The sequence below is a fragment of the Salvelinus alpinus genome, chromosome 3 (genome assembly GCF_045679555.1).
Source record: "Salvelinus alpinus chromosome 3, SLU_Salpinus.1, whole genome shotgun sequence".
Taxonomy (NCBI): domain Eukaryota; kingdom Metazoa; phylum Chordata; class Actinopteri; order Salmoniformes; family Salmonidae; genus Salvelinus; species Salvelinus alpinus.
The window spans coordinates 87,700,946-87,728,895 of record NC_092088.1 but is presented as its reverse complement, the minus strand read 5'-3'; the positions used below and the strand labels follow the sequence as shown (position 1 = coordinate 87,728,895).

Sequence of the window (27,950 nt, the reverse complement as noted above, 5' to 3'; positions counted from 1 at the left end):
GCCAGTTTCATCATGGAGCTTGAAGGTTTTGACTGACCTTCATGTCTTAAAGTAATGATGGGACTTTTGTTTCTCTTTACCTATTTGAGCTGTTATTGCCATAATATGGACTTGGTCTTTTACCAAATAGTGCTATCTTCTGTATTCCATTATTATTTATCCATGCAAGTTAGTTAAGAACAAATTCTTATTTACAATGACAGCCTACCGGGGAACAGTCGGTTAACTGCCTTGTTCAGGGGCAGAACAACAGATTTGTATCTTGTCTGCTCGGGGATTCAATCCAGCAACCTTTTGGTTACTGGTCCAATGCTCTAACCACTAGGATACCTGCTGCCCCAAATACCACCTCTACCTTGTCACAACACAACTGATTGGCTCAAACACATTAAGAAGGAAAGAAATTCCACAAATTCACTTTTAACAAGGCACACCTGTTCCAGGTGAATACCTCGTGAAGCTGGTTGAGAGGATGCCAAGACTGTGCAAAGCAGTCAAGGCAAAGAGTGGCTACTTTGAATAATCTCAAATATAAAATACATTTTGATTTGTTTAACACTTTTTTGGTTATTGCATGATTCCATATGCATTATTTCATAGTTGTGATGTCTTCACTATTATTTTACAATGTAGAAAATAGTCAAAATAAAGAAAAACCCTGGAATGAGTAGGTGTGTCCAAACTTTTGACTGGTACTGTATATAATACAGAAAACATGAGACATGAGAAATAAGACATGTCTGATGTCTTTATGGGACCCTTTAGTGGAAGCTGGGGAGCCGGTTTGGGGTAAATGTTTGATTGATTCTTACTATTTATTGATTGCATTTCATATTCATTGTGTTTAGTTTTGTATTTTGCTAAAAGAGACCTGGTTCTCAATATGACTCCATGTTTAAAGCTGCAACATGGAACTTTCTGGGCGACCCGACCAAATGCACATAGAAATGTGAGTTATAGATCTCTCATTCTCATCGAAAGCGAGTCTAAGAAGTAGATATTTTCTATGTGTGCCATTTATATGCTTCCCATTCTTACGTTTAGTTTTTGCATCTTTTACTTTCGGTTTTTCACACCAGTTTCAAAAAGCTGACAATATAATATTATTGGTTATATAATATATTTCACAGCTCTTTAGGAGGTACAATGATTCTTTCTATGGAAATTATGCAAACTATTAGAATTTTAGTAACCAGGAAATGGCGGAGTGAATGCTGTATATTGCACCTTTAAATGAACGTTAAATAAAACATTTAATAAACCAATGTCTGCTATTAATCTGCATGCGCTAGATAGACTGGTACCATGGGAGATGTGCATTCATCCATCCTATTGCAGATAGTTGAGTAATGCGATGATTGGATTGTTCCATTCTGTTTAAGTCCATTGTTTATACATCATGGGAAAAAAGCAGCCATATTGTTAATAGTTCCCTATGACATAGTGTGTGCCTGGTTGAGTGGTGCAGTGGAGAGAGTCTGACCTTTCTGCCAGGTGATAGCTGGTCTTGGTGCTCCTGATGTTTCACAGTGGAGAATGACTGACATGCCGTCAATCACCGTGCTGTCAGATGGTCCAGCTGTGATGTTAGGGGCAATGCCTGAGGACACAAGCACAAACACACACACACACACACACACACACACACACACACACACACACACACACACACACACACACACACACACACACACACACACACACACACACACACACACACACACACACACACACACACACACACACACACACACACACACACACACACACACACACACACACACACACACACACACACACACACAGGAATGACAAAGGCAGGCAGAGGGCTACAGAGAGGTGAAAGAGAGGAGTCGTCTTCAATAGGAACTCATCTTCAAATCCATCCAGACATTTATTGGCTGTGTCTGTTACATACTTTTTCTCTGTCCTGGATCCCCTTTTCCCTGTCCTCCCTCCCTCAGAAACAGAGGGAGGGAGTGGAGGGAGGGAGGTGAAAGGGAAAGAGACAGGGCGATAAAGCATTCTCCCCCACTCACAACAGGTGACTAATTAGGAAGCATGTGACAAATAACATTTGATTTGATTGAGTCTTAGAAGATGACAAGAGAACATGCCACTCATCCAACTGACAGAGAGAGGAAAGAGGAAGGTAAAGAAAGAGAGAAAGAGAAGGGAGTGGTATGGGGGCAAAGAGATATAGAACAGGGAGGACTAGGGAGAGAGAGAGCTAGGCAATAATACTAGGAAGGATATGACATAAGATGGTGACACAGGTAGAGAGAGGGAGGGAGGCAATACACTAGGAAGGATACGACAAAATATGTTGACACAGGTAGAGGGAGTGAGGCAATACACTTGGTAGGGTATGACATAATGTTGTGACACAGGTAGAGGGAGGGAGGCAATACACTTGGTAGGGTATGACATAAGATTGTGACACACGTAGAGGGAGGGAGGCAATACACTAGGTAGGGTATGACATAAATGGTGACACAGGTAGTGAGAGGGAGGGAGGCAATACACTAGGAAGGTTATGACATAAGATTGTGACACAGGTAGAGGGAGGGAGGCAATACACTAGGTAGGGTATGACATAAATGGTGACACAGGTAGTGAGAGGGAGGGAGGCAATACACTAGGAAGGTTATGACATAAGATTGTGACACAGGTAGAGGGAGGGAGGCAATACACTAGGTAGGGTATGACATAAATGGTGACACAGGTAGAGAGAGGGAGGGAGGCAATACACTAGGAAGGTTATGACATAAGATTGTGACACAGGTAGAGGGAGGGAGGCAATACACTAGGAAGGTTATGACATAAATGGTGACACAGGTAGAGAGAGGGAGAGACAGAAAGATTCCTTCACTCTGTTAACATGGTCACATTAAGTAGTACACATCAATGAGACATGTAGACAGAATAAGTCAAATAAAGAAAACAAGTAAAAGGATGAGTAAAAGGAGATGTAGCCAGAGTAAAATAATGAGTAAAAGGAGTTGTAGACAGAGTAAAAGGATGAGTAAAAAGAGTTGTAGCAAGAGTAAAAGGAGCTGTAGACAGAGTAAAAGGAGTTGTAGACAGAGTAAAGGGATGATTAAAGGGAGTTGTAGACAGAGTAAAAGGAGCTGTAGACAGAGTAAAAGGAGTTGTAGACAGAGTAAAGGGATGATTAAAGGGAGTTGTTGACAGAGTAAAAGGAGTTGTAGACAGAGTAAAAGGAGTTGTAGACAGAGTAAAGGGATGAGTAAAATGAGTTGTAGACAGAGTAAAAGGAGTTGTAGACAGAGTAAAGGGATGAGTAAAAGGAGTTGTAGACAGAGTAAAAGGAGTTGTAGACAGAGTAAAGGGATGCTTAAAGGGAGTTGTAGACAGAGTAAAGGGATGATTAAAGGGAGTTGTAGACAGAGTAAAGGGATGATTAAAAGGAGTTGTAGACAGAGTAAAGGGATGATTAAAATGACTTGTAGACAGAGTAAAGGGATGATTAAAGGGAGTTGTAGACAGAGTAAATGGATGATTAAAAGGAGTTGTAGACAGAGTAAAGGGATGATTAAAGGGAGTTGTAGACAAAGTAAAGGGATGAGTAAAAGGAGTTCAAATCAAAGTGTATTTGTCACGTGCGCCGAATACAACAGGTGTAGACCTTACAGTGAAATGCTTACTTACAGGCTCTAACCAATAGTGCAAAAAGGTAATAGGTGAACAATATGTAAGTAAAGAAATTAAACAACAGTAAAAAGACAGGCTATATACAGTAGCGAGGCTATAAAAGTAGCGAGGCTACATACAGACACTGGTTAGTCAGGCTGATTGAGGTAGTATGTACATGTAGATATGGTTAAAGTGACTATGCATAAATGATGAACAGAGGGTACCAGTAGCGTAACAGAGGGGTTGGTGGGTGGCGGGACACAATGCAGATAGCCCGGTTAACCAATGTGCGGGAGCACTGGTTGGTCGGCATAATTGAGGTAGTATGTACAAGAATGTATAGTTAAAGTGACTATGCATACATCATAAACAGAGAGTAGCAGCAGCGTAAAAAAGAGGGGTTGGGGGGGGGGGGGGGGGGGGGGAGGGGTACACAATGCAAATAGTGCACACAATGCGGATAGCCATTTGATCACCTGTTCAGGAGTCTTATGGCTTGGGGGTAAAAACTGTTGAGAAGCCTTTTTGTCCTAGACTTGGCACTCCGGTACCGCTTGCCATGCTGTAGTAGAGAGAACAGTCTATGACTGGGGTGGCTGGGGTCTTTGACAATTTATAGGGCCTTCCTCTGACACCGCCTGGTGTAGAGGTCCTGGATGGCAGGCAGCTTAACCTCAGTGATGTACTGGGCCGTACACACTACCCTCTGTAGTGCCTCGCGGTCAGAGTCCGAGCAATTGCCGTACCAGGCAGTGATGCAACCAGTCAGGATGCTCTCGATGTTGCAGCTGTAGAACCTTTTGAGGATCTCAGGACCCATGCAAAATATCTTTAGTTTCCTGAGGGGGAATAGGCTTTGTCGTGCCCTCTTCATGACTGTCTTGGTTTGTTTGGACCATTCCAGTTTGTTGTTGATGTGGACACCAAGGAACTTGAAGCTCTAAACCTGCTCCACTACAACCCCGTCGATGAGAATGGGGGCGTGTTCAGTCCACCTTTTCATGTAGTCCACAATCATCTCCTTAGTCTTGGTTACGTTGAGGGATAGGTTTTTATTCTGGCACCACCTTGCCAGGTCTCTGACCTCCTCCCTATAGGCTGTCTCGTCGTTGTCGGTGATCAGGCCTATCACTGTTGTGTCGTCTGCAAACTTAGTGATGGTGTTGGAGTCGTGCCTGGCCATGCAGTCGTGGGTGAACAGGGAGTACTGGAGGGGACTGAGCACGCACCCCTGGGGAGGTCCCTGTGTTGAGGATCAGCGTGGCAGATGTGTTGCTACCTACCCTCACCACCTGGGGGCGGCCCGTCAGGAAGTCCAGGATCCAGTTGCAAAGGGAGGTGTTTAGTAACAGGATCCTTAGCTTAGTGATGAGCTTTGAGGGTACTATGGTGTTGAACGCTGAGCTGTAGTCAATGAATAGCATTCTAACATAAGTGTTCCTTTTGTCCAGGTGGGAAAGGGCAGTGTGGAGTGCAATAGAGATTGCATCATCTGCGAATCTGTTTGGGCGGTATGCAAATTTCAGTCGGTCTAGGGTTTCTGGGATAATGGTGTTGATGTGAGCCATTACCAGCCTTTCAAAGCACTTCATGGCTACGGACATGAGTGCTACGGGTCTGTATTCATTTAGGCATGTTGCCTTTGTGTTCTTGGGCACAGGGACTATGGTGGTCTGCTTGAAACATGTTGGTATTACAGACTCAATCAGGGATAAGTTGAACATGTTGTAGACAGAGTTAAGGGATGAGTAAAAGGAGTTGTAGACAGAGTAAAAGGAGTTGTAGACAAAGTAAAAGGAGTTGTAGACAAAGTAAAGGGATGAGTAAAGGGAGTTGTAGACAGAGTAAAGGGATGAGTAAAAGGAGTTGTAGACAGCGTAAAAGGAGTTGTAGACAAAGTAAAGGGATGAGTAAAAGGAGTTGTAGGCAGCGTAAAATGAGTTGTAGACAGAGTAAAGGGATGAGTAAAAACTGTTGTGGACAGAGTAAAAGTGAAAAGACTAGTGAAAAGACTAGAACAACAGGAAAACTCACTAGTGACAGCCAGGTAGGTGTTGGTCTGCACCTCTCCTGCCAGGTTCCGTGCAAAGCATTGGAACATCCCTGTGTCGTCAGGAAGAAGGCCGTTGACCTGCAAACTGCCCCCCACTAACACCCTATACCTGGGGGTTTTCACTGGGCTGATGGGCACCGCATCCTTATACCACACAATGTCTGGTTGAGGGACACCTACAGGAAGGATAGAAGTAGTTAACTAAATACTGGGAAAGCATCAAACACACATATGTCTCCAAATGTTGACATTTGTGGAGACATTTAATCAAACACACACACAACTGTACATGTGGACATGTGGGGACATGTAATCAAACTCACACCTGTACATGTGGACATGTGGGGACATGTAATCAAACACACACACACACACCTGTATATGTGGACATGTGGGGACATGCAATCAAGCACACACACACACACACCTGTACATGTGGACATGTGGGGACATGTAATCAAACACACACACACACACCTGTATATGTGGACATGTGGGGACATGCAATCAAGCACACACACACACACACCTGTACATGTGGACATGTGGGGACATGTAATCAAGCACACACACACCTGTACATGTGGACATGTGGGGACATGTAATCAAGCACACACACACACACACCTGTACATGTGGACATGTGGGGACATGTAATCAAGCACACACACACACACACACACCTGTACATGTGGACATGTGGGGACATGTAATCAAGCACACACACACCTGTACATGTGGACATGTGGGGACATAGATAACAAACACAGACACAGATAGATACACGTGATCATGCCCTAAACTCATATATGTGGGTCAATACGGTAACTGCCAAAATAAAGGAAACACAAGAGTAAATTAGGGATACAAAGTATATTGAAAGCAGGTGATTCCACACAGGTGTGGTTCCTGAGTTAATTACGCAATTAACATCCCATCATGCTTAGGTTCATGTATAAGAATGCCCAACAGCCCATTATTTTGGCTATCATAGCTAGAAGAGATCTCAGTGACTTTGAAAGAGGGGTCTCAAAGACGCATAGCGGGTTAAAAGGATGTGTATGTATGTATGAGTGTGTGTGTGTCTCAGTCACCAGATCTCAACCCAATTGAACACTTATGGGAGATTCTGGAGCGGCGCCTGAGACAGTGATTTCCAACAGCATCAAAAAATTATAATAATATTGAATTTCTCGTGGAAGAATAGTGTCGCATCCCTCCAAAAGAATTTCAGACACTTGTAGAATCTATGCCAAGGTGTATTGAGGTTCTTCTCACGGCTCGTGGTGACCCAACGCCCTAATAAGACACTTCTGTGGGTGTTTCCTAATTTGGCAAATATTTAAAGTACCAGGCAAAAGTTTGGACAAACCCACTCAATCAAGGGCTTTTCTTTATTTTTACTATTTTCCACATGGAATAATATAGTAACCAAAAAGTGTTAAACACATCAAAATATATTTACGATTTTAGATTCTTCAAAGTAGCTACCCTTTGCCTTGATGACAACTTTGCACACTCTTGGCATTCTCTCAACCATCTTCACCTGGAATGCTTTTCCAACAGTCTCGAAGGAGTTCACACATATGCTGAGAACTTGTTGACTGCTTTTCCTTCACTCTGCTGTTCAACTCATCCCAAACCATCTCCATTTGGTTGAGGTCGGGTGATTGTTGAGGCCAGGTCATCTGATGCAGCACTCCATCACTCTCCTTCTTTGTCAAATAGCCCTTACACAGCCTGGAGGTGTGTTGGATCATTGTCCTGTTGAAAAACAAATGATAGTCCCACTAAGCGCAAACCATGGGATGGCGTATCGCTGCAGAATGCTGTAGTAGCCATGTTGGTTAAGTGTGCCTTGAATTCTAAATAAATCATAGACAGTGTCAACACAAAAGCACCCCCACATCTCCTCCTCCATGCTTCACAGTGGGAACCTCACATGCGGAGATCAACCGTTAACCTTCTCTGCATCTCATAAAGACACGGCGGTTGGAATCAACAATATCAAATATGGACTCATCACACCAAAGGACAGATTTCCACTGGTCTACTGTCCATTGCCCATGTTTCTTGACCCAACAAGTGTCTTCTTTTCATAGGTTTCCTTTAGAAATGGTTTATTTGCAGCAATTCAACCATGAAGGCCTGATTCATGAAGTGTGCTATGTACAGGTGATGTTGAGATGTGTCTGTTACTTGAATTCTGTAAAGCATTCATTTGGGCTGCAATTTCTGAGTTGCAGTTAACTCTAATGAAGATATCCTCAGGAGCAGAGGTAACTCTGGGTCTTCCTTTCCTGTGGCGGGTCCTCATGAGAGAGTTTCATCATAGCGCTTGATGGTTTTTGAGACTGCACTTGAAGAAACTTTCAAAGTTCTTGAAATTTTCCGAATTGTCTTAAAGTAATGATGGACTGTCGTTTATCTTTGCTTACTTCATATGTTCTTGCCATAATTTGGACTTGGTCTTTTACCAAATAGGGCTATCTTCTGTATACCACTCCTACCTTGTCACAACACAACTGATTGGCTCAAACGCATGAAGAAGGAAATACATTTCCCAAATTAACCTGTCCAATGAAATTGCAGGGCGCCAAATACAAATCAACAGAATTCTCATAAATCAAATTTCTCAAACATACAAGTATTAGACACCATTTCAAAGATAACATTCCCGTTTATCCAGAAACAGTGTCTGATTTCAAAAATGCTTTACAGCGAAAGTGTCAGGTTTTGGCCAGGACTGTTCAGGTTTTGGTCACTAGATGTCCCCATTGCACCTTTTTTGTACCTTTTGTTTTTTCCTTGCTCTAATTATTGTTTGCACCTGTGTGTCGTTCCCTTGTTAGTATTTAAACCCTGTGTGTTCCTCAGTTCTTTGCTCAGTGTTTGTATGTTAGCACCCAGCCCCAGCCTTGTTGTGAACATTTATTTATCTTATTGGATTTTCCAGAGGTTCTCTGGTTTAGTGCTTGTGTATTTTTGAGTAGTCTTTTGAGGTTTGTTTTTCCCTGCTGTTTTTACCACTTTGTGGAGTTTCTTTGTATTTTGGAGGATATCCATTTTGTGCCTCTTGGCTTTATTTTTGGACGTGGTGGATTTATATTCTTTGCCTGAATATCTTGTCCTTTTATTAAACCACCATCTCTAGTACTGCTGAGTCTGCCTCATCTTCTGGGTTCTGCCGACTATTAGTGACTGTTTCTCTCACCGGGTCCTGACAGAAAGCTCCACAAACGATTATGTTAGGTCACTACCAAGTCACAGCCACAGTGTGTAACAGTTTTCTTCCAGGGGTGAAGGAGAGGACCAAAGTGCAGCGCGGTTAGTGTTCAACATGTTTAATTTGACGACAAGTGAACACTACAAACAACAAACAAAACAACAAACCGTGAAAACCGATACAGACCTATCTGGTGCAGAACACAAACACAGAGACAGGTAACAAACACCCACCAATCCCCAACACAAAACAAGCCACCTATATATGATTCTCAATCAGGGACAACGATTCACAGCTGTCTCTGATTGAGAACCATATTAGGCTGGACACAGAAACAGACGAACTAGACACACAACATAGAATTCCCACCCAGCTCACGCCCTGACCAACACTAAACAAGCAAAACACATAAGAACTCTGGTCAGGACGTTACAGTACCCCCCTCCTGAGGTGCGGACTCCGAACGCACCCCTACAACTCAAGAGGAGGGTCTGGGTGGGCATCTGTCCGCGGTGGCGGCTCCGGCGGTGGACGAGGACACCACTCCACCACTGTCTTTGTCCCCCTCCTTAGCGTCCTTTGAGTGGCGACCCTCGCCCACGACCTTGGCCTAAGAATCCTCCCCAAGGCCCCCACATGACTTTGGAGGTAGCTCAGGACAGAGAGGTAGCTCAGGACAGAGAGGTAGCTCAGGACAGAGAGGTAGCTCAGGACAGAGAGGTAGCTCAGGACAGAGGGGCAACTCCGGACTAATGGCAGCTCCGGACTGAGTGGCAGCTCCGGACTGAGTGGCAGCTCCGGACTGAGTGGCAGCTCCGGACTGAGTGGCAGCTCCGGACTGAGTGGCAGCTCATGACTGAGTGGCAGCTCATGACTGTAGGGCAGCTCATGACTGTAGGGCAGCTCATGACTGTAGGGCAGCTCATGACTGTAGGGCAGCTCATGACTGTCTGACGGCTCTGGACGCTCATGGCTGACTGACGGCTCCGGCAGATCCTGTCTGGTTGGCGGCTCTGGCAGATCCTGTCTGGTTGGCGGCTCTGGCAGATCCTGTCTGGTTGGCGGCCCTGGCAGATCCTGACTGACGAATGGCTCTAGCGGCTCCTGACTGACGAACGGCTCTGACGGCTCGGGACAGACGGGCGGCTCTAACGGCTCGGGACAGACGGATGGCTCAGACGGCGCTGGGGAGACGGATGGCTCAGATGGCGCTGGGGAGACGGATGGCTCAGATGGCGCTGGGGAGACGGATGGCTCCGATGACGCTTGGCAGACGGCCAGCTCTGACGGCGTTGGGCAGACGGACAGTTCAGGCGCCGCTGGGCAGACGGGCAGTTCAGGCGCCGCTGGGCAGACGGGCAGTTCAGGGACCGCTGGGCAGACGGCAGACTCTGGCCGGCTGAGACGCACTATAGGCCTGATGCGTGGTGCCGGAACTGGAGCTACCGGGCTGAGGGCACGCACCTCAGGGCGAGTGCGGGGAGCAGGAACAGGGCACACTGGACTCTCGAGGCGCACTATAGGCCTGGTGCGTGGTACCGGAACTGGAGGTACCGGGCTGAGGGCACGCACCTCAGAGCGAGTGCGGGGAGAAGGAACAGTGCGTACAGGGCTCTGGAGACGCACAGGAGGCTTGGTGCGTGGTGCCGGAACTGGAGGCACTGGGCTGGAGACACGCACCACAGGGAGAGTGCGTGGAGGAGGAACAGGGCTCTGGAGATGCACTGGAAGCCTGGTGCGTGGTGTAGGCACTGGTGGTACTGGGCTGGGGCGGGGAGGTGGCGCCGGAAATACCGGACCGTGAAGGCGTACTGGCTCCCTTGAGCACTGAGCCTGCCCAACCTTACCTGGTTGAATGCTCCCCATAGCCCGTCCAGTGCGGGGAGTTGGAATAACCCGCACTGGGCTGTGTAGGCGAACCGGGGACACCATGCGTAAGGCTGGTGCCATGTACACCGGCCCGAGGAGACGTACTGGAGGCCAGATATGTAGAGCCGGCTTCATGGCACTTGGCTCAATGCTCAATCTAGCCCGCCCAGTGCGGGGAGGTGGAATAACCCGCACCGGGCTATGCACACGTACAGGAGACACCGTGCGTTCTTCCGCATAACACGGTGTCTGCCCGTACTCCCGCTCTCCACGGTAATCACACACCTCAGGGCGAGTACCGTGTATGCTACGCCAAACCAACATCTCTCTCTCTTCACTCTCCCCCAATATCACCAACAACTCATCAAATGTCTCATAATCTCCCATCCTTTCACTTTCCTCCAATCTGTCCAATAACTCCTCCACATTCTCCGACTCGTACCTCAATTTAGCCCACTGCTCCTTCTGGTAAGCACGGGGAACTGGCTCAAATCTCCCACTTGATCCAGCCATTTACCCCGTGTGCCCCCCCCCCCACGAAATTTTTGGGGGAGCCTCTCGGGCTTCCAGCCACTCTGCCTTGCTAGCTCCCGCTGCTGCTGCTGCTGCCGCCGTTGCCTGTTGCCACGCTGCTTGGTCCAGGTTTGGTGGGTGGTTCTGTAACGGTTTTCTTCCAGGGGTGAAGGAGAGGACCAAAGTGCAGCGCGGTTAGTGTTCAACATGTTTAATTTGACGACAAGTGAACACTACAAACAACAAACAAAACAACAAACCGTGAAAACCGATACAGACCTATCTGGTGCAGAACACAAACACAGAGACAGGTAACAAACACCGACCAATCCCCAACACAAAACAAGCCACCTATATATGATTCTCAATCAGGGACAACAATTCACAGCTGTCTCTGATTGAGAACCATATTAGGCTGGACACAGAAACAGACGAACTAGACACACAACATAGAATTCCCACCCAGCTCACGCCCCGATCAACACTAAACAAGCAAAACACATAAGAACTCTGGTCAGGACGTTACACAGTGTCCGATTTCAAAAATGCTTTACAGCGAAAGCTCCACAAACGATTATGTTAGGTCACCACCAAGTCACATAAAAACCCAGCCATTTTTCCCGCCAAAGAGAGGAGTCAGAAAAAGTACAAATAGAGATAAAATGAATCACTAACCTTTGATGATCTTCATCAGATGACACTCATAGGACTTCATGTTACACAATACATGTATGTTTTGTTCGATAAAGTGCATATTTATATCCAAAAATCGAATTCTACCTTTGTGGGCTATACTCGGCCTTGTCTCAGGATGGTAAGTTGGTGGTTGAAGATATCCCTCTAGTGGTGTGGGGGCTGTGCTTTGGCAAAGTGGGTGGGGTTATATCCTGCCTGTTTGGCCCTGTCCGGGGGTATTGTCGGATGGGGCCACAGTGTCTCCTGACCCCTCCTGTCTCAGCCTCCAGTATTTATGCTGCAGTAGTTTATGTGTCGGGGGGCTAGGGTCAGTTGGTTATATCTGGAGTACTTCTCCTGTCTTGTCCTGTGTGAATTTAAGTATGCTCTCTCTAATTCTCTCCTTCTCTCTTTCTTTCTCTCTCTCGGAGGACCTGAGCCCTAGGACCATGCGTCAGGACTACCGGGCATGATGACTCCTTGCTGTCCCCAGTCCACCTGGCCTTGCTGCTGTTCCAGTTTCAACTGTTCTGCCTGCGGTTATGGAACCCTAACCTGTCCACCGGACGTGCTACCTGTCCCAGACCTGCTGTTTTCAACTCTTAATGATCGGCTATGAAAAGCCAACTGACATTTATTCCTGATTATTATTTGACCATGCTGGTAATTTATGAACATTTTGAACATCTTGGCCATGTTCTGTTATAATCTCCACCCGGCACAGCCAGAAGAGGACTGGCCACCCCTCATAGCCTGGTTCCTCTCTAGGTTTCTTCCTAGGTTTTGGCCTTTCTAGGGAGTTTTTCCCAGCCACCGTGCTTCTACACCTGCATTGCTTGCTGTTTGGGGTTTTAGGATGGGTTTCTGTACAGCACTTCGAGATATTAGCTGATGTACAAAGGGCTATATAAAATAAACTTGATTTGAAATGCAAGAGAAACGTCACAATGTACTATTTCAGGTTAGGTGCAACTTCGATTTTGGCCACTAGATGGTAGCAGTGTATGTGCAAAGTTTTAGACTTGTTCAATGAACTACTGCATTTATGTCAATTTTTTTTTATCAAGACTGCCCAAATGTGCCTAATTGGTTTATTAATACATTTTCAAGTTAATAACTGTGCAGTCTCCTCAAACGATAGCATGGTATTAGTTTACTGTAATAGCTACTGTAAATTGGACAGTGCTGTTCAATTAACAAGAATTTAAGCTTTCTTTCCACATCAGATATGTCTATGTCCTGGGAAATGTTCTTGTTACTTACAACCTCATGCTAATCACATTAGCCTACATTGGTTGCTCCACTAAAACTTATTTGATTATGCTGCAGGACTTAGAGGTAATTTGTGGTTTAGTACGGTACCCTGTGTCACCACTTCATTTCTCCATACCAGCACAAGGGGGAGTTAGAGCACTGATTATGCTTTTGAGTTCTACTGTGTCTCTAATTGACAATGAATGGGCAACATAAACCTATATAGAAACTGATAATTGTGCACGACTTCAGTATTACTTACTAAAAAACTGTTGTTACATTAAGGTTTTTATTATTTTATTTTGTTAGGATTATTTTGCTCTTACTGTAGTACTGTAGCCTGTTGTGTGCAAGTTGTGTTAATACAGCTGGTTCAATACCTGTGTGCACAACGGGCTTGCCTTGCAGTTCTCCAGCTGTATCCACTGAAAGCACATGAGGTTCAAGGCACGGGATGGGCCGCAGAGCCATGCACAGATGACCGACCTAGGCCATTGGGAAGGGTAGAGGTGGAAGTGGGAGGGAGGTTGGACCCCCGCAATAGCCTACAACTACTTTAGCACCGTTTCGTGCTGCTCTGAGACAAGCATCGGGACTGGTCTTGGTTGAGGTTAACTGAAATGCATTCCAGGTGACTACCTCATGAAGCTGGTTGAGATAAAGCCAAGAGTGTGGAAAACTGTCATCAAGGCAAAGGGTGGCTAACTTGAAGAATCTCAAATGTAAAATATATTTTGATTTGTTTAACACTTTTTTGGTTACTACATGATTCCATATGAGAAATTATGTCAGTCAGTTGTACTTTTTTCACGTCATTTCGTGTTTACGTGCTGCTGTGCGTTACTTTGCTACCTGACAACTTTACGGTTTTTACTTTTTAATTACCGTTTATATATATTTTTTTTCCCCTCGCTCAACTTTTTTTCATACAACTTTTTCACTCTGGACGCTTTATCTGGACGTGGTTCTTCAGGACCTCCACCAGCCGAAGCTAAGTAGTAACATTAACATTATGCCTTCTAATTGCAGTCGCTGTACTCATAATATACAGGAGAACGATCGCCTTATGGCGAGGATAGCTGTGCTGCAAGCCCAGCTTCAGACGCAATCGTTAGGCAAGGGTAATTTCAGTGTAGGAAAGGATGAAACAGCGTCTGTGCCACCAGTAAGTACAGATAGTAGTATAAATCCTCTCGCACAGTCCCCGCAGCCGGACAACTTTCTCATAGCTTCTGGAGGGAAATGCTGTAGGAATGCTCAACCGGTGTTGCTCATTCAGTTGACAGAAACTTTTCTCCCCATTAAGCAGCGAGTCGGAGTCAGAGGCCGAGCCTTCTCTGGTCTCTACTCCTCCCGTTACGGGGTCTCAGATGACGAAGCCTCCCACCATTAGCTCTGACAAATTGAAAACCCTAGTCATTGGTGACTCCATTACCCGCAGTATTAGACTTAAAACGAATCATCCAGCGATCATATACTGTTTACCACGGGGCAGGGCTACCGACGTTAAGGCTAATCTGAAGATGGTGCTGGCTAAAGCTAAAACTGGCGAGTGTAGAGAAAATAAGGATATTGTTATCCACGTCGGCACCAACGATGTTAGGATGAAACAGTCAGAGGTCACCAAGCGCAACATAGCTTCAGGTGTAAATCAGCTAGAAAGATGTGTAGGCATCGAGTAATTGTCTCTGGCCCCCTCCCAGTTAGGGGGAGTGATGAGCTCTACAGCAGAGTCTCACAACTCAATCGTTGGTTGAAAACTGTTTTCTGCCCCTTCCAAAAGATAGGATTTGTAGATAATTGGTACTCTTTCTGGGACTCACCCACAAACAGGACCAAGCCTGGCCTGTTGAGGAGTGACGGACTCCATCCTAGCTGGAGGGCTGCTCTCATCTTATCTACGAACATAGACAGGGCTCTAACTCCCCTAGCTCCACAATGAGATAGGGTGCAGGCCAGGCAGCAGGCTGTTAGCCAGCCTGCTAGCCAGCCTGCCAGCTTAGTGGAGTCTGCCACTAGCACAGTCAGCTCAGTTATCCCCATTGAGACTGTGTCTGTGCCTCAACCTAGGGTGGGCAAAACTAAACATGGCGGTGTTCGCCTTAGCAATCTCACTGGAATAAAGACCTCCACCATTCCTGCCATTATTGAAAGAGATTGTGATACTTCACATCTCAAAATAGGACGACTTAATGTTAGATCCATCACTTCCAAGGCAGTTATGGTCAATGAACTAATCACTGATCATAATATTGATGTGATTGGCCTGACTGAAACATGGCTTAAGCCTGATGCATTTACTGTGTTAAATGAGGCCTCACCTCCTGGGTACACTAGTGACCATATCCCCTGCGCATCCCGCAAAGGCAGAGGTGTTGCTAACATTTATGATAGCAAATTTCAATTTACAAATTAAAAAGGTTTTCGTCTTTTGAGCTTCTAGTCAAATCAAATCAAATCAAATTTTATTAGTCACATACACATGGTTAGCAGATGTTAATGCGAGTGTAGCGAAATGCTTGTGCTTCTAGTTCCGACAATGCAGTAATAACCAACAAGTAATCTAACCTAACAATTCCACAACTACTACCTTATACACACACAAGTGTAAAGGGATAAAGAATATGTACATAAAGATATATGAATGAGTGGTGGTACAGAACGGCATAGGCAAGATGCAGTAGATGGTATAGAGTACGGTATATACATATGAGATGAGTACTGTAGGGTATGTAAACATAAAGTGGCATAGTTTAAAGTGGCTAGTGGTACATGTATTACATAAAGATGGCAAGATGCAGTAGATGATATAGAGTACAGTATATACATATGAGATGGGTAATGTAGGGTATGTAAACATTATATTAAGTGGCATTGTTTAAAGTGGCTAGTGGTAAATTTTTACATAATTTCCATCAATTCCCATTTTTAAAGTGGCTGGAGATCTATGCAGCCTACTCAATCACTTTTTATAGCTACTGTTTACAGGCCTCCTGGGCCATATACAGCGTTCCTCATTGAGCTCCCTTAATTCCTATCGGACGTTGTAGTCATGGCAGATAATATTCACATTTTTGGTGACTTTAATATTCACATGGAAAAGTCCACAGACCCACTCTAAAAGGCTTTCGGATTCATCATCGACTCAGTGGGTATTGTCCAACATGTCTCCGGACCTACTCACTGCCACAGTCATACTCTGGACCTAGTTTTGTCCCGTGGAATAAATGTTGTTGATCTTAATGTTTTTCTTCATAATCCTGGATTATCGGACCACCATTTTAATCTACTCAGACCCCAACCAAGGATCATCAAAAGTCGTGCTATAAATTCTCGGACAACCCAAAGATTCCTAGATGCCCATCCAGACTCCCTCCACCTACCCAAGGATGTCAGAGTACAAAAATCAGTTAACCACCTAACTGAGGAACTCAATTTAACCTTGCGCAATACCCTAGATGCAGTCGCACCCCTAAAAACCAAAAACCTTCGTCATAGGAAACTAGCTCCCTGGTATACAGAAAATATCCGTGCTCTGAAGCAAGCTTCTAGAAAATTGGAACAGAAATGGCGCCACACCAAACTGGAAGTCTCCCAACTAGCTTGGAAAGACAGTACTGTGCAGTATCGAAGAGCCCTCACTGCTACTCGATCGTCCTATTTTTCCAACTTAATTGAGGAAAATAAGAACAATCCCCCCCCAAAAGGTTGATACTGTCGCAAAGCTAACTAAAAAGCAGCATTCCCCAAGAGAGGATGGCTTTCACTTCAGCAGTGATAAATTCATGAACTTCTTTGAGGAAAAGATCATGATCATTAGAAAGCAAATTGCGGACTCCTCTTTAAATCTGCATATATTCCTCCAAAGCTCAGTTGTCCTGAGTCTGCACAACTCTTCCAAGACCTAGGATCAAGGGAGACACTCATGTGTTTTAGTACTATATCTCTTGACACAATGATGAAAATAATCATGGCCTCTAAACCTTCAAGCTGCATACTGGACCCTATTCCAACTAAATTACTGAAAGAGCTGCTTCCTGTGCTTGGCCCTCCTATATTGAACCTAATAAACGTCTCTCTATCCACCGGATGTGTACCAAACTCACTAAAAGTGGCAGTAATAAAGTCTCTCTTGAAAAAGCCAAACCTTGACACAGAAAATATAAAATACTAACGGCCTATATCGAATCTCCTCTCAAAATGTTAGAAAAAGCTGTCGCGCAGCAACTCATTGCCTTCCTGAAGACAAACAATGTATACGAAACGCTTCAGTCTGGTTTTAGACCCCATCATAGCACTGAGACTGCACTTGTAAAGGTGGTAAATTACCTTTTAATGGCGTCAGACCGAGGCTCTGCATCTGTCCTCGTGCTCCTAGACCTTAGTGCTGCTTTTGATACCGTTGATCGCCACATTCTTTTGGAGAGATTGGAAACCCAAATTGGTCTACACGGACAATTTCTGGCCTGGTTTAGATCTTATCTGTCGGAAAGATATCCGTTTTTCTCTGTGGATGGTTTGTCCTCTGACAAATCAACTGTACATTTCGGTGTTCCTCAAGGTTTCGTTTCAGGACCACTATTGTTTTCAATATATATTTTACATCTTGGTGATGTCATTCGGAAACATAATGTTAACTTTCACTGCTATGCGGTTGACACACAGCTGTACATTTCGATAAAACATGGTGAAGCCCCAAAATTGCCCTCACTGGAAGCCTGTGTTTCAGACATAAGGAAGTGGATGGCTGCAAATGTTCTACTTTTAAACACGGACAAAACAGAGATGAGATATTCTGTTAAATCTGACAATGAATCTTGATGGTTGTACAGTCGTCTCAAATAAAACTGTGAAGGACCTCAGCGTTACTCTGGACCCTGATCTCTCTTTTGACGAACATATCAAGACTGCTTCAAGGACATCTTTTTTCCATCTACATAACATTGCAAAAATCTGAAATCTTTGTCAAAAAATTATGCTTAAAAATGAATCCATGCTTTTGTCACTTCTAGGGTAGACTACTGCAATGCTCTACTTTCCGGCTACCCAGATAAAGCACAAAATAAACTTCAGTTAGTGCTAAACATGGCTGCTAGAATCTTGACTAGAACCAAAAAATGTGATCATATGACTCCAGCAAGGGCTGATTTCAAGGTTTTACTGCTAACCTACAAAGCCTTACATGGGCTTGCTCCTACCCATCTTTCCGATTTGGTCCTGCCTTACATACCTACACGTACGCTACGGTCACAAGACGCAGGCCTCTTAATTGTCCCTAGAATTTCTAAGCAAACAGCTGGAGGCAGGGCTTTCTCCTATAGAGCTCCATTTTTATGGAATGGTCTGCCTACCCATGTGACAGACAGGCTCAGTCTCAACCTTTAAGTCTTTATTGAAGACTCATCTCTTCAGTAGGTCAAATGATTGAGTGTAGTCTGGCCCAGGAGTGTGAAGGTGAACAGAAAGGCACTGGAGCAACGAACTGCCCTTGCTGTCTCTGCCTGGCCGGTTCCACTCTCTCCTCTGGGATACTCTGCCTCTAACCCTATTACAGAGGCTGAGTCACTGGCTTACTGGTGCTCTTCCATGCCGTCCCTAGGAGGGGTGCGTCACTTGAGTGGGTTGAGTCACTGACGTGATCTTCCTGTCTGGGTTGGCGCCCCGCCTTGGGTTGTGCCGTGGCAGAGACCTTTGTGGGCTATACTCGGCCTTGTCTCAGAATGGTAAGTTGGTGGTTGAAGATATCCCTCTAGTGGTGTGGGGGCTGTGCTTTGGCAAAGTGGGTGGGGTTATATCCTGCTTGTTTGGCCCTCTTCCGGGGGTATTGTCGGATGGGGCCACAGTGTCTCCCGACCCCTCTTGTCTTAGCCTCCAGTATTTATGCTGCAGTAGTTAATGTGTCGAGGGGCTAGGGTCAGTCTGTTATATCTGGAGTATCTCTTCTGTCTTATCCGGTGTCCTGTGTGAATTTAAGTGTGCTATCCTAATTCTCTCTCTCTTTCACTCTCTCTCTCTTTCTTTCTTTCTTTCTTTTTTTCTTCTTCTTTTTTTCTTTCTTTCTTTCTTTCTTTCTTTCTCTCTCTCTCTCTCGGAGGAACTGAGCCCTAGGACCATGCCTCAGGACAACCTGGCCTGATGACTTAAGGCTGTCCCCAGTCCACCTGGCCGTGTTGCTGCTCCAGTTTCAACTGTTCTGCCTACGGCTATGGAACCTTGACCTGTTCACCAGACGTGCTACCTTTCCCAGACCTGTTGTTTTCAACTCTCTAGAGACAGCAGGAGTGGTAGAGATACTCTGAATGATCGGCTATGAAAAGCCAACTGACATTTACTCCTGAGGTGCTGACCTGTTGCACCCTCGACACCCACTGTGATTATTATTATTTGACCCTGCTGGTCATTATGAACATTTGAACATCTTGGCCATGTTCTGTTATAATCTCCACCCGGCACAGCCAGAAGAGGACTGGCCACCCTTCATAGCCTGGTTCCTCTCTAGGTTTCTTCCTAGGTTCTGGCCTTTCTAGGGGTTTTTTCCTAGCCACCGTGCTTCTACACCTGCATTGCTTGCTGTTTGGGGTTTTAGGCTGGGTTTCTGTACAGCACTTTGAGATATCAGGTGATGTAAGAAGGGCTTTATAATAGATTTGATTTGATTTGTTCATAGTGTTGATGTCTTCACTATTATTCTACAATGTAGAAAATAGTAAAATTAAGAAAAACCTTGGAATGAGTAGGTGTGTCCAAACTTTTGATTGGTACTGTATATGTGTATGTGTCTCACCTCGTGCCTGACAGGGGATATCCACAATTTTCTCCATCTCAGCAGTGATGTGTTTCTCTGGTTCCTTCACAAACTGGGGAGGCTCTGAAGGAGAGCGAGAGATATGGTGAGGTAATTGTCAGACAGCTGAAGCAAATAAAAACCTTGAGGAGTATTTAACGTCTTACACAAATCTCCTGGACATTGCATGATTTACCCAAAACCTTGAATTACAACACCCCTGTTTCTCAAGATAAGATTTGGCCTTCAGAATCTGTATGGAATGTAAAATCATGAACACAAATCAAACAAACCAAACAAAACTATTTAATATTTTGCCATGCTTACCACGTGCATGTAAATAGGCCCCTGATAGGCCCCAGAGTCATACCCTGTACATGTAAATAGGCCCCTGATAGGCCCCAGAGTCATACCCTGTACATGTAAATAGCCCCTTGATAGGCCCCAGAGTCATACCCTGTACATGTAAATAGGCCCCCGATAGGCCCCAGAGTCATACTTTGTACATGAAGGTTGGCCTAGGCCCCATACATATTCCTACATTGTACATGTAGGTTGGCCAAGACCCCAGAGTCATACTTTGTACATGTAAGTTGGCCTAGGCCCCATATATATTCATACCTTGAACATGTAGGTAGGCCCCAGCGTTGACAGAAGGCACACTGCTGCTGCGGAGGACCACCTCACACTCATACAACCCTGAGTCACTGACCACAGGGCCGATAATGGTCAGTCTGCGGTTGAAGTCACTCAGACCACTGGTGACCAGAACCCTGTTCTTCCTCCATGTGATGCTGAGTTTGATCAGCGGTCTGGGATGGAAGAGAGAGAGACAGAGAGAGAGACACTCATGATTTTGAAAAAACAGAAATCTATTTACCAAATATATTTGTGCATTGCATCAGCCAAATACAGACAGATTAGTATTTGACTCATTAATAACTGATTACACATTCGTATAAAAAATTGTTTTTGTCTCAAAATTATCCATCAAAACCAATCAGTCTGGCAGGAAGACAACAGAGGATCAGTCTGTCAGGAACACCATAAATAATGACAGAGTAGAGACTAGGGAGTGACAGCTAGAGTATGTTGTCACAGTGGGCCTCCGGGGTGGTGGGGGGGTTACCTTGCGTTTGCGACACACTCCATGGTGACTTCAGACGTGCCTGACACTACACTGGTGTTTGTTGGGGGGATGATTATGGTGGGGGCGATGGGGTCTGCAGGCCCACCAACATCTAGAGAGAGAGAGGGAGATATACAGTATATATATGACCACATCAGAATCAAACAGTGATCAGTGTACTACATGCAATAGATATGATACAATCTTTAAGGTATGTAGTCCATATTGAGTACCCTACGGATGGTCTGCTCTGACTGATTATATAGCCCAGGCTCATTTTCAGGCCAGAGCAGTGTTGTCCATTACATGTCAGTCTTAATCTAAAATAGATTAAAAATAAATAAAGACCCATTAACATACAGTATATACAGTAACCTATAATGAGAAAGTGAAAACTCTTTTTTAGATATTTTTGCAAATGTATTGAAACAGGTCCCCAAGAATACAGTGGCCTCCAGAATTATTAAATGGAAGACGTTTGGAACCGCCAAGACTTTGGAGTGTGTTTTGGTACAATTATCTGAATGTCCTTGAGTGGCACAGCTAGAGCAAGGACTTGAACCCGATCAAACATCTCTGAAGAGACCTGAAAATAGCTTTGCAGCAACGCTCCCCATCCAACATGACAGAGCGTGAGAGGATCTGCAGAAAAGAAGGGGAGAAACTCCCCAAATACAGGTAGGGCAAGCATGGAGCGTCATACCCAAGAAGACTTGAGGCTCTTATCACTGGCAAAGGTCTGAATACTTATGTAAATGTCATAATACAGGTTAAAAGTTTTGATAAATTTACATTTCTAAAAACATTTCCTAAAACCTGGTTTTGCTTTGTCATTATGGTGTATTATGTGTAGACTGATGAGGGGAAAAAACAATTAAACGTCCCCTTTTCAGGATTTAGTTTTTCAAAGATAATTCGTAAAAATCCAAATAACTTCACAGATCTTCCTAGTAAAGGGTTTAAACACTGTTTCCCATGCGTGTTCAATGAACCATAAACAATTAATGAACATGCACCTGTGGAACGGTCATTAAGACACTAACAGCTTATAGACTATAGGCAATTAAGGTCACAGTTATGAAAACTTGGAACACTAAAGAGGCCTTTCTACTGACTATGAAAGACACCAAAAGAAAGATGCCCAGGGTCCCTGATCATCTGCGTGAATGTGCCTTAGGCATGCTGCAAGGAGGCATGAGGACTGCAGATGTGACCAGGGCAATAAATTGCAATGTCCGTACTGTGAGACGCCTAAGACAGCGCTACAGGGAGACAGGGCGGACAGCTGATCGTCCTCGCAATGACAGACCACGTGTAACAACACCTGCACAGGATCGGTACATCCGAACATCACACCTGCGAGACAGGTACAGGATGGCAACAACAACTGCCCGAGTTACACCAGGAACGCACAATCCCTCCATCGGTGCTCAGACAGTCTGCAATAGCTGAAAGAGGCTGTACTGAGGGCTTGTTGGCCTGTTGTAAGGCAGGTCCTCACCAGATATCACCAGCAACAGCGTCGCCTATGGGCACAAACCCACCGTCGGCGAACATGACAGGACTCGCAAAAAGTGCTCTTCACTGACGAGTTGCGGTTTTGTCTCAACGGGGGTGAATGTCGGATTCGCGTTTATCGCCGAAGGAATGAGTGTTACACTGAGGCTTGTACTCTGGAGCGGGATCAATTTGGAGGTGGAGGGTCCGTCACGGTCTGGGGTGGTGTGTCACAACATCTTCAGACTGAGCTTGTTGTCATTGCAGGCAATCTCAACGCTGTGCGTTACAGGGAACACATCCTCCTCCCTCATGTGGTACCCTTCCTGCAGGCTCCTCCCTGCATGACCCTCCAGCATGACAATGTCACCAGCCATACTGCTCGTTCTGTGTGTGATTTCAGGCAAGACAGGAATGTCAGTGTTCTGCCATGGCCAGCGAAGAGCCCGGATCTCAATCCCATTGAGCACGTCTGGGACCTGTTGGATCGGAGGGTGAGGGCTAGGGCCATTCCCCCCAGAAATGTCCGGGAACTTGCATTTGCCTTGGTGGAAGAGTGGGGTAACATCTCACAGCGAGAACTGGCAAATCTGGTGCAGTCCATGAGGAGGAGATGCACTGAATCACTTAATGAAGCTGGTGGCCACACCAGATACTGACTGTTACTTTTGTTGGAGAGTCACCTTTTGCAGCAATTACAGCTGCAAGTCTCTTGGGGTTTACAGTGGGGAGAACAAGTATTTGATACACTGCCGATTTTGCAGGTTTTCCTACTTACAAAGCATGTAGAGGTCTGTAATTTTTATCATAGGTACACTTCAACTGTGAGAGACGGAATCTAAAACAAAAATCCAGAAAATCACATTGTATGATTTTTAAATAATTAATTTGCATTTTATTGCATGACATAAGTATTTGATCACCTACCAACCAGTAAGAATTCCGGCTCTCACAGACCTGTTAGTTTTTCTTTAAGAAGCCCTCCTGTTCTCCACTCATTACCTGTATTAACTGCACCTGTTTGAACTCGTTACCTGTATGAAAGACACCTGTCCACACACTCAATCAAACAGATTCCAACCTCTCCACAATGGCCAAGACCAGAGAGCTGTGTAAGGACATCAGGGATAAGGGATAAAATTGTAGACCTGCACAAGGCTGGGATGGGCTACAGGACAATAGGCAAGCAGCTTGGTGAGAAGGAAACAACTGTTGGCGCAATTATTAGAAAAATGGAAGAAGTTCAAGATGACGGTCAATCACCCTCGGTCTGGGGCTCCATGCAAGATTTCACCTCGTGGGGCATCAATGATCATGAGGAAGGTGAGGGATCAGCCCAGAACTACACGGCAGGACCTGGTCAATGACCTGAAGAGAGCTGGGACCACAGTCTCAAAGAAAACCATTAGTAACACACTACGCCGTCATGGAGTAAAATCCTGCAGCGCACGCAAGGTCCCCCTGCTTAAGCCAGTGCATGTCCAGGCCTGTCTGAAGTTTGCCAATGACCATCTGGATGATCCAGAGGAGGAATGGGAGAAGGTCATGTGGTCTGATGAGACAAAAATAGAGCTTTTTGGTCTAACTCCACTCGCCGTGTTTGGAGGAAGAAGAAGTATGAGTACAACCCCAAGAACACCATCCCAACCGTGAAGCATGGAGGTGGAAACATCATTCTTTGGGGATGCTTTTCTGCAAAGGGGACAGGACGACTGCACCGTATTGAGGGGAGGATGGATGGGGCCATGTATCGCGAGATCTTGGCCAACAACCTCCTTCCCTCAGTAAGAGCATTGAAGATGGGTCGTGGCTGGGTCTTCCAGCATGACAACGACACGAAGCACACAGCCATGGCAACTAAGGAGTGGCTCCGTAAGAAGCATCTCAAGGTCCTGGAGTGGCCTAGCCAGTCTCCAGACCTGAACCCAATAGAAAATCTTTGGAGGGAGCTGAAAGTCCGTATTGCCCAGCGACAGCCCCGAAACCTGAAGGATCTGGAGAAGATCTGTAGGGAGGAGTGGGCCAAAATCCCTGCTGCAGTGTGTGCAAAACTAGTCAAGAACTACAGGAAACGTATGATCTCTGTAATTGCAAACAAAGGTTTCTGTACCAAATATTAAGTTCTGCTTTTCTGATGTATCAAATACTTATGTCATGCAATAAAATGCAAATTAATTACTTAAAAATCATACAATGTGATTTTCTGGATTTTTGTTTTAGATTCCGTCTCTCATAGTTGAAGTGTACCTATGATAAAAATTACAGACCTCTACATGCTTTGTAAGTAGGAAAACCTGCAAAATCGGCAGTGTATCAAATACTTGTTCTCCCCACTGTATCTATAAGCTTGGCACATCTAGCCACTGGGATTTTTGCCCATTCTTCAAAGCAAAACTGCTCCAGCTCCTTCAAGTTGGATGGGTTCCGCTGGTGTACAGCATTCTTTAAGTCATACCACATATCCTCAATTGGATTGAGGTCTGGGCTTGGACTAGGCTATTCCAAGACATTTAGATGTTTCCCCTTAAACCACTCGATTGTTGCTTTAGCAGGTCATTGTCCTGCTGGAAGGTGAACCTCCGTCCCAGTCTCAAATCTCTGGAAGACTGAAACAGGATTCCCTCAAGAATTTCCCTATATTTAGCACCATCCATCATTCCTTAAATTCTGACCAGTATCCCCAGTCCCTACCGAGAAAAAATCTGGTGGTGTTCTCGGGGTGATGAGAGGTGTTGAGTTTGCGCCAGACATAGCGTTTTCCTTGATGGCTAAACAGCTCAATTTTAGTCTCATCTGACCAGTGTACCTTCTTCCAAATGTTTGGGGAGTCTCCCACATGCCTTTTGGCGAACACCAAACACGTTTGCTTATTTCTTAAGCAATGGTTTTATTCTGGCCACACTTCCCTAAAGCCCAGGTCTGTGGAGTGTACGGCTTAAAGTTGTCCTATGGACAGATACTCCAATCTCCGCTGTGGAGCTTTGCAGCTCCTTAAGGGTTATCTTTGGTATCTTTGTTGCCTCTCTGATTAATGCCCTCCTTGCCTGGTCTGTGAGTTTTGCTGGGTGGCCCTCTCTTGGCAGGTTTGTTATGGTGCCATATTCTTAAAAAAATGTAATAATGGATTTAATGGTGCTCCGTGCGATGGTCAATGTTCCGGATGTTTTTTTATAACACAACCTTGATCTGTACTTCTCCACAATTTTGTCCCTGACCTGTTTGGAGAGCTCCTTGGTCTTCATGGTGCCGCTTGCTTCATGGTGCCCCTTGCTTTGTGGTGTTGCAGACTCTGGGGCCTTTCAGAACAGGTGTACATATACTGAGATCATGTGACAGATCATGTGACACTTAGATTGCACACAGGTGGACTTTATTTAACTTCTTATTGCTTGGGGGCAGTATTTCGTCATCTGGATGAGAAGCGTGCCCAAAGTAAACTACCTGCTACTCAGGCCCAGAAGCTAGGATATGCATATAATTATATTTGGATAGAAAACACTCTAAAGTTTCCAAAACTGTTAAGATATTGTCTGTGAGTATAACAGAACTGATATGGCAGGCGAAAACCTGAGGAAAATCCATCCAGGAAGTGGGATTTTTTTGATGTGGGTATTTTCAATTGAATGCCTATAGAGTATCTACTGGGTTAAGACTCAGATTGCAGTTCCTTTGGTTTCCACTAGATCTCAACAGTCTTTACACATTGTTTCAGGCTTGTTTTCTGAAAGATTAAGAAGAATGAGACCTTTCTCTCAGTGGAATATAGAATCATGCAGTGCTGGTTTTGCGCATGACCGAGTGCGCACCCTTCGTTGTTTGTCCTTTCTATTGAATACGCTATTGTCCGGTTGAAATATTATCGATTATTTAGACAATTGACAATCTGAGGATTAATTATAAACATCGTTTGACATGTTTCGATGAACTACCGGTACTATTAGGATGTATTCGTCTGCATGTTTTGACCGCCTTTGAGCCAGTGGATTACTGAACAAAACGCGCCAACAAAACTGAGTTTTTGGGATATAAAGAGGGACTTTATCGAACAAAACAAACATTTATTGTGTAGCTGGGACTCTTGTGACTGCAACCATATGAAGATCTTCAAAGGTAAGTGATTCATTTTATCGCTATTTCTGGCTTTTGTAATTCCTTTACTTGGTTGTAAAATGTTTGTATGCTTTTGTAAACGAGGCGCTGTCCTCAGATAATCGCATGATATGCTTTCGCCGTAAAGCCTTTTGGAAATCTGACAAAGCGGCTGGATTAACAAGAAGTTAATCTTTAAGCCGATGTATAACACTTGTATTTTTATGAATGTTTATTATAACTATTTCTGTATTTTGAATTTGGCGCTCTGCAATTTCACCGGATGTTGTTGAGGTGGGTAGCTAGCGGAACGCCTGCACCAGAAAGGTTAAATTGCGGGTTGTAATGCAACAAAATAGGAAAAAAATCAAAGGGAGTTGAATAATTTTGCAAGGCACTGTCTATAGCCTATATCTGACAAGTTAACGACTAACCCACAAATACATGTTAAAGAATAGGATTAAGCCAGTGGCTCAGATGAAACTATCCAAGCATTATATCTATACCCTTTAAATGTCGATATTTTGTTGGGTTGTCAACCAAACACAATTCAATACTACTTCTGTAATACATTACATACAGTGCCTTCAGAAAGTACTCATACCCCTTGACTTATTCCACATTTTATTGTGTTACAGCCTGAATTTAAAATTAATCAAATGTATTTACTTTTCTCACCCATCTATAAACAATACACCACAATGAAAAAAGTGAAAACATGCTTTTTAAAAATGTAGCACATTTATTAAAAATGAAATACAGAAGTATCTCATTTACATAAGCATTCACACCCCTGAGTGAAGAATCACCTCTGACAGTGATTACAGCTGTGAGTCTTTCTGGGTAAGTCTCTAAGAGCTTTGCACAGCTGGTTTGTACAATATTTGACTATTATTCTTTTCGAAATGTTCACGCTCCGTCACATTGGTTGTTAACCATTGCTTGTCAACCACTTTCAAAACTTGCCATAGATTTTCAAGCAGATCTAAATCAAATCTACAACTTGGCCACTCAGGAACATTCACAGTCTTCTTGGTAAGCAATTCCAGTGTAGATTTGACCTTGTGTTTTAGGTTATTGTCCTGCTGAAAGGTGACTTAATCTCCCAGTGTCTGGTGGAAAGCACAGTCAATATTTAGGATTTTTCCTGTGTTAGCTCCATTCAGTTTATTTTTAATCCTCTAAAACTCCCCAGTCCTTAATG

The 27,950-nt window shown here is 44.6% G+C and overlaps 1 protein-coding gene across 3 annotated transcripts in view; it reads right to left on the bottom strand.

Annotated features, from left to right (window-relative positions):
* LOC139571488 (protein sidekick-2-like) overlaps positions 1 to 27,950 on the bottom strand; it is a 659,762-nt gene that overhangs the window by 92,828 nt on the left and 538,984 nt on the right. For 2 of the 3 annotated variants that reach the window (XM_071394415.1, XM_071394416.1), the window contains exons 1-3: positions 20,032 to 20,137; positions 5,692 to 5,886; positions 1,484 to 1,600 (exon numbers count right to left, since the gene is read on the bottom strand). In XM_071394415.1, coding sequence (XP_071250516.1) covers positions 1,484 to 1,600; positions 5,692 to 5,886; positions 20,032 to 20,068 — 349 coding nt within the window. In that variant the 5' untranslated portion in view covers positions 20,069 to 20,137. Of the gene's footprint in view, positions 1 to 1,483; positions 1,601 to 5,691; positions 5,887 to 20,031; positions 20,138 to 20,652; positions 20,844 to 21,160; positions 21,273 to 27,950 lie in introns of those variants that run through there. The other variant, XM_071394417.1, reaches the window with a different exon arrangement.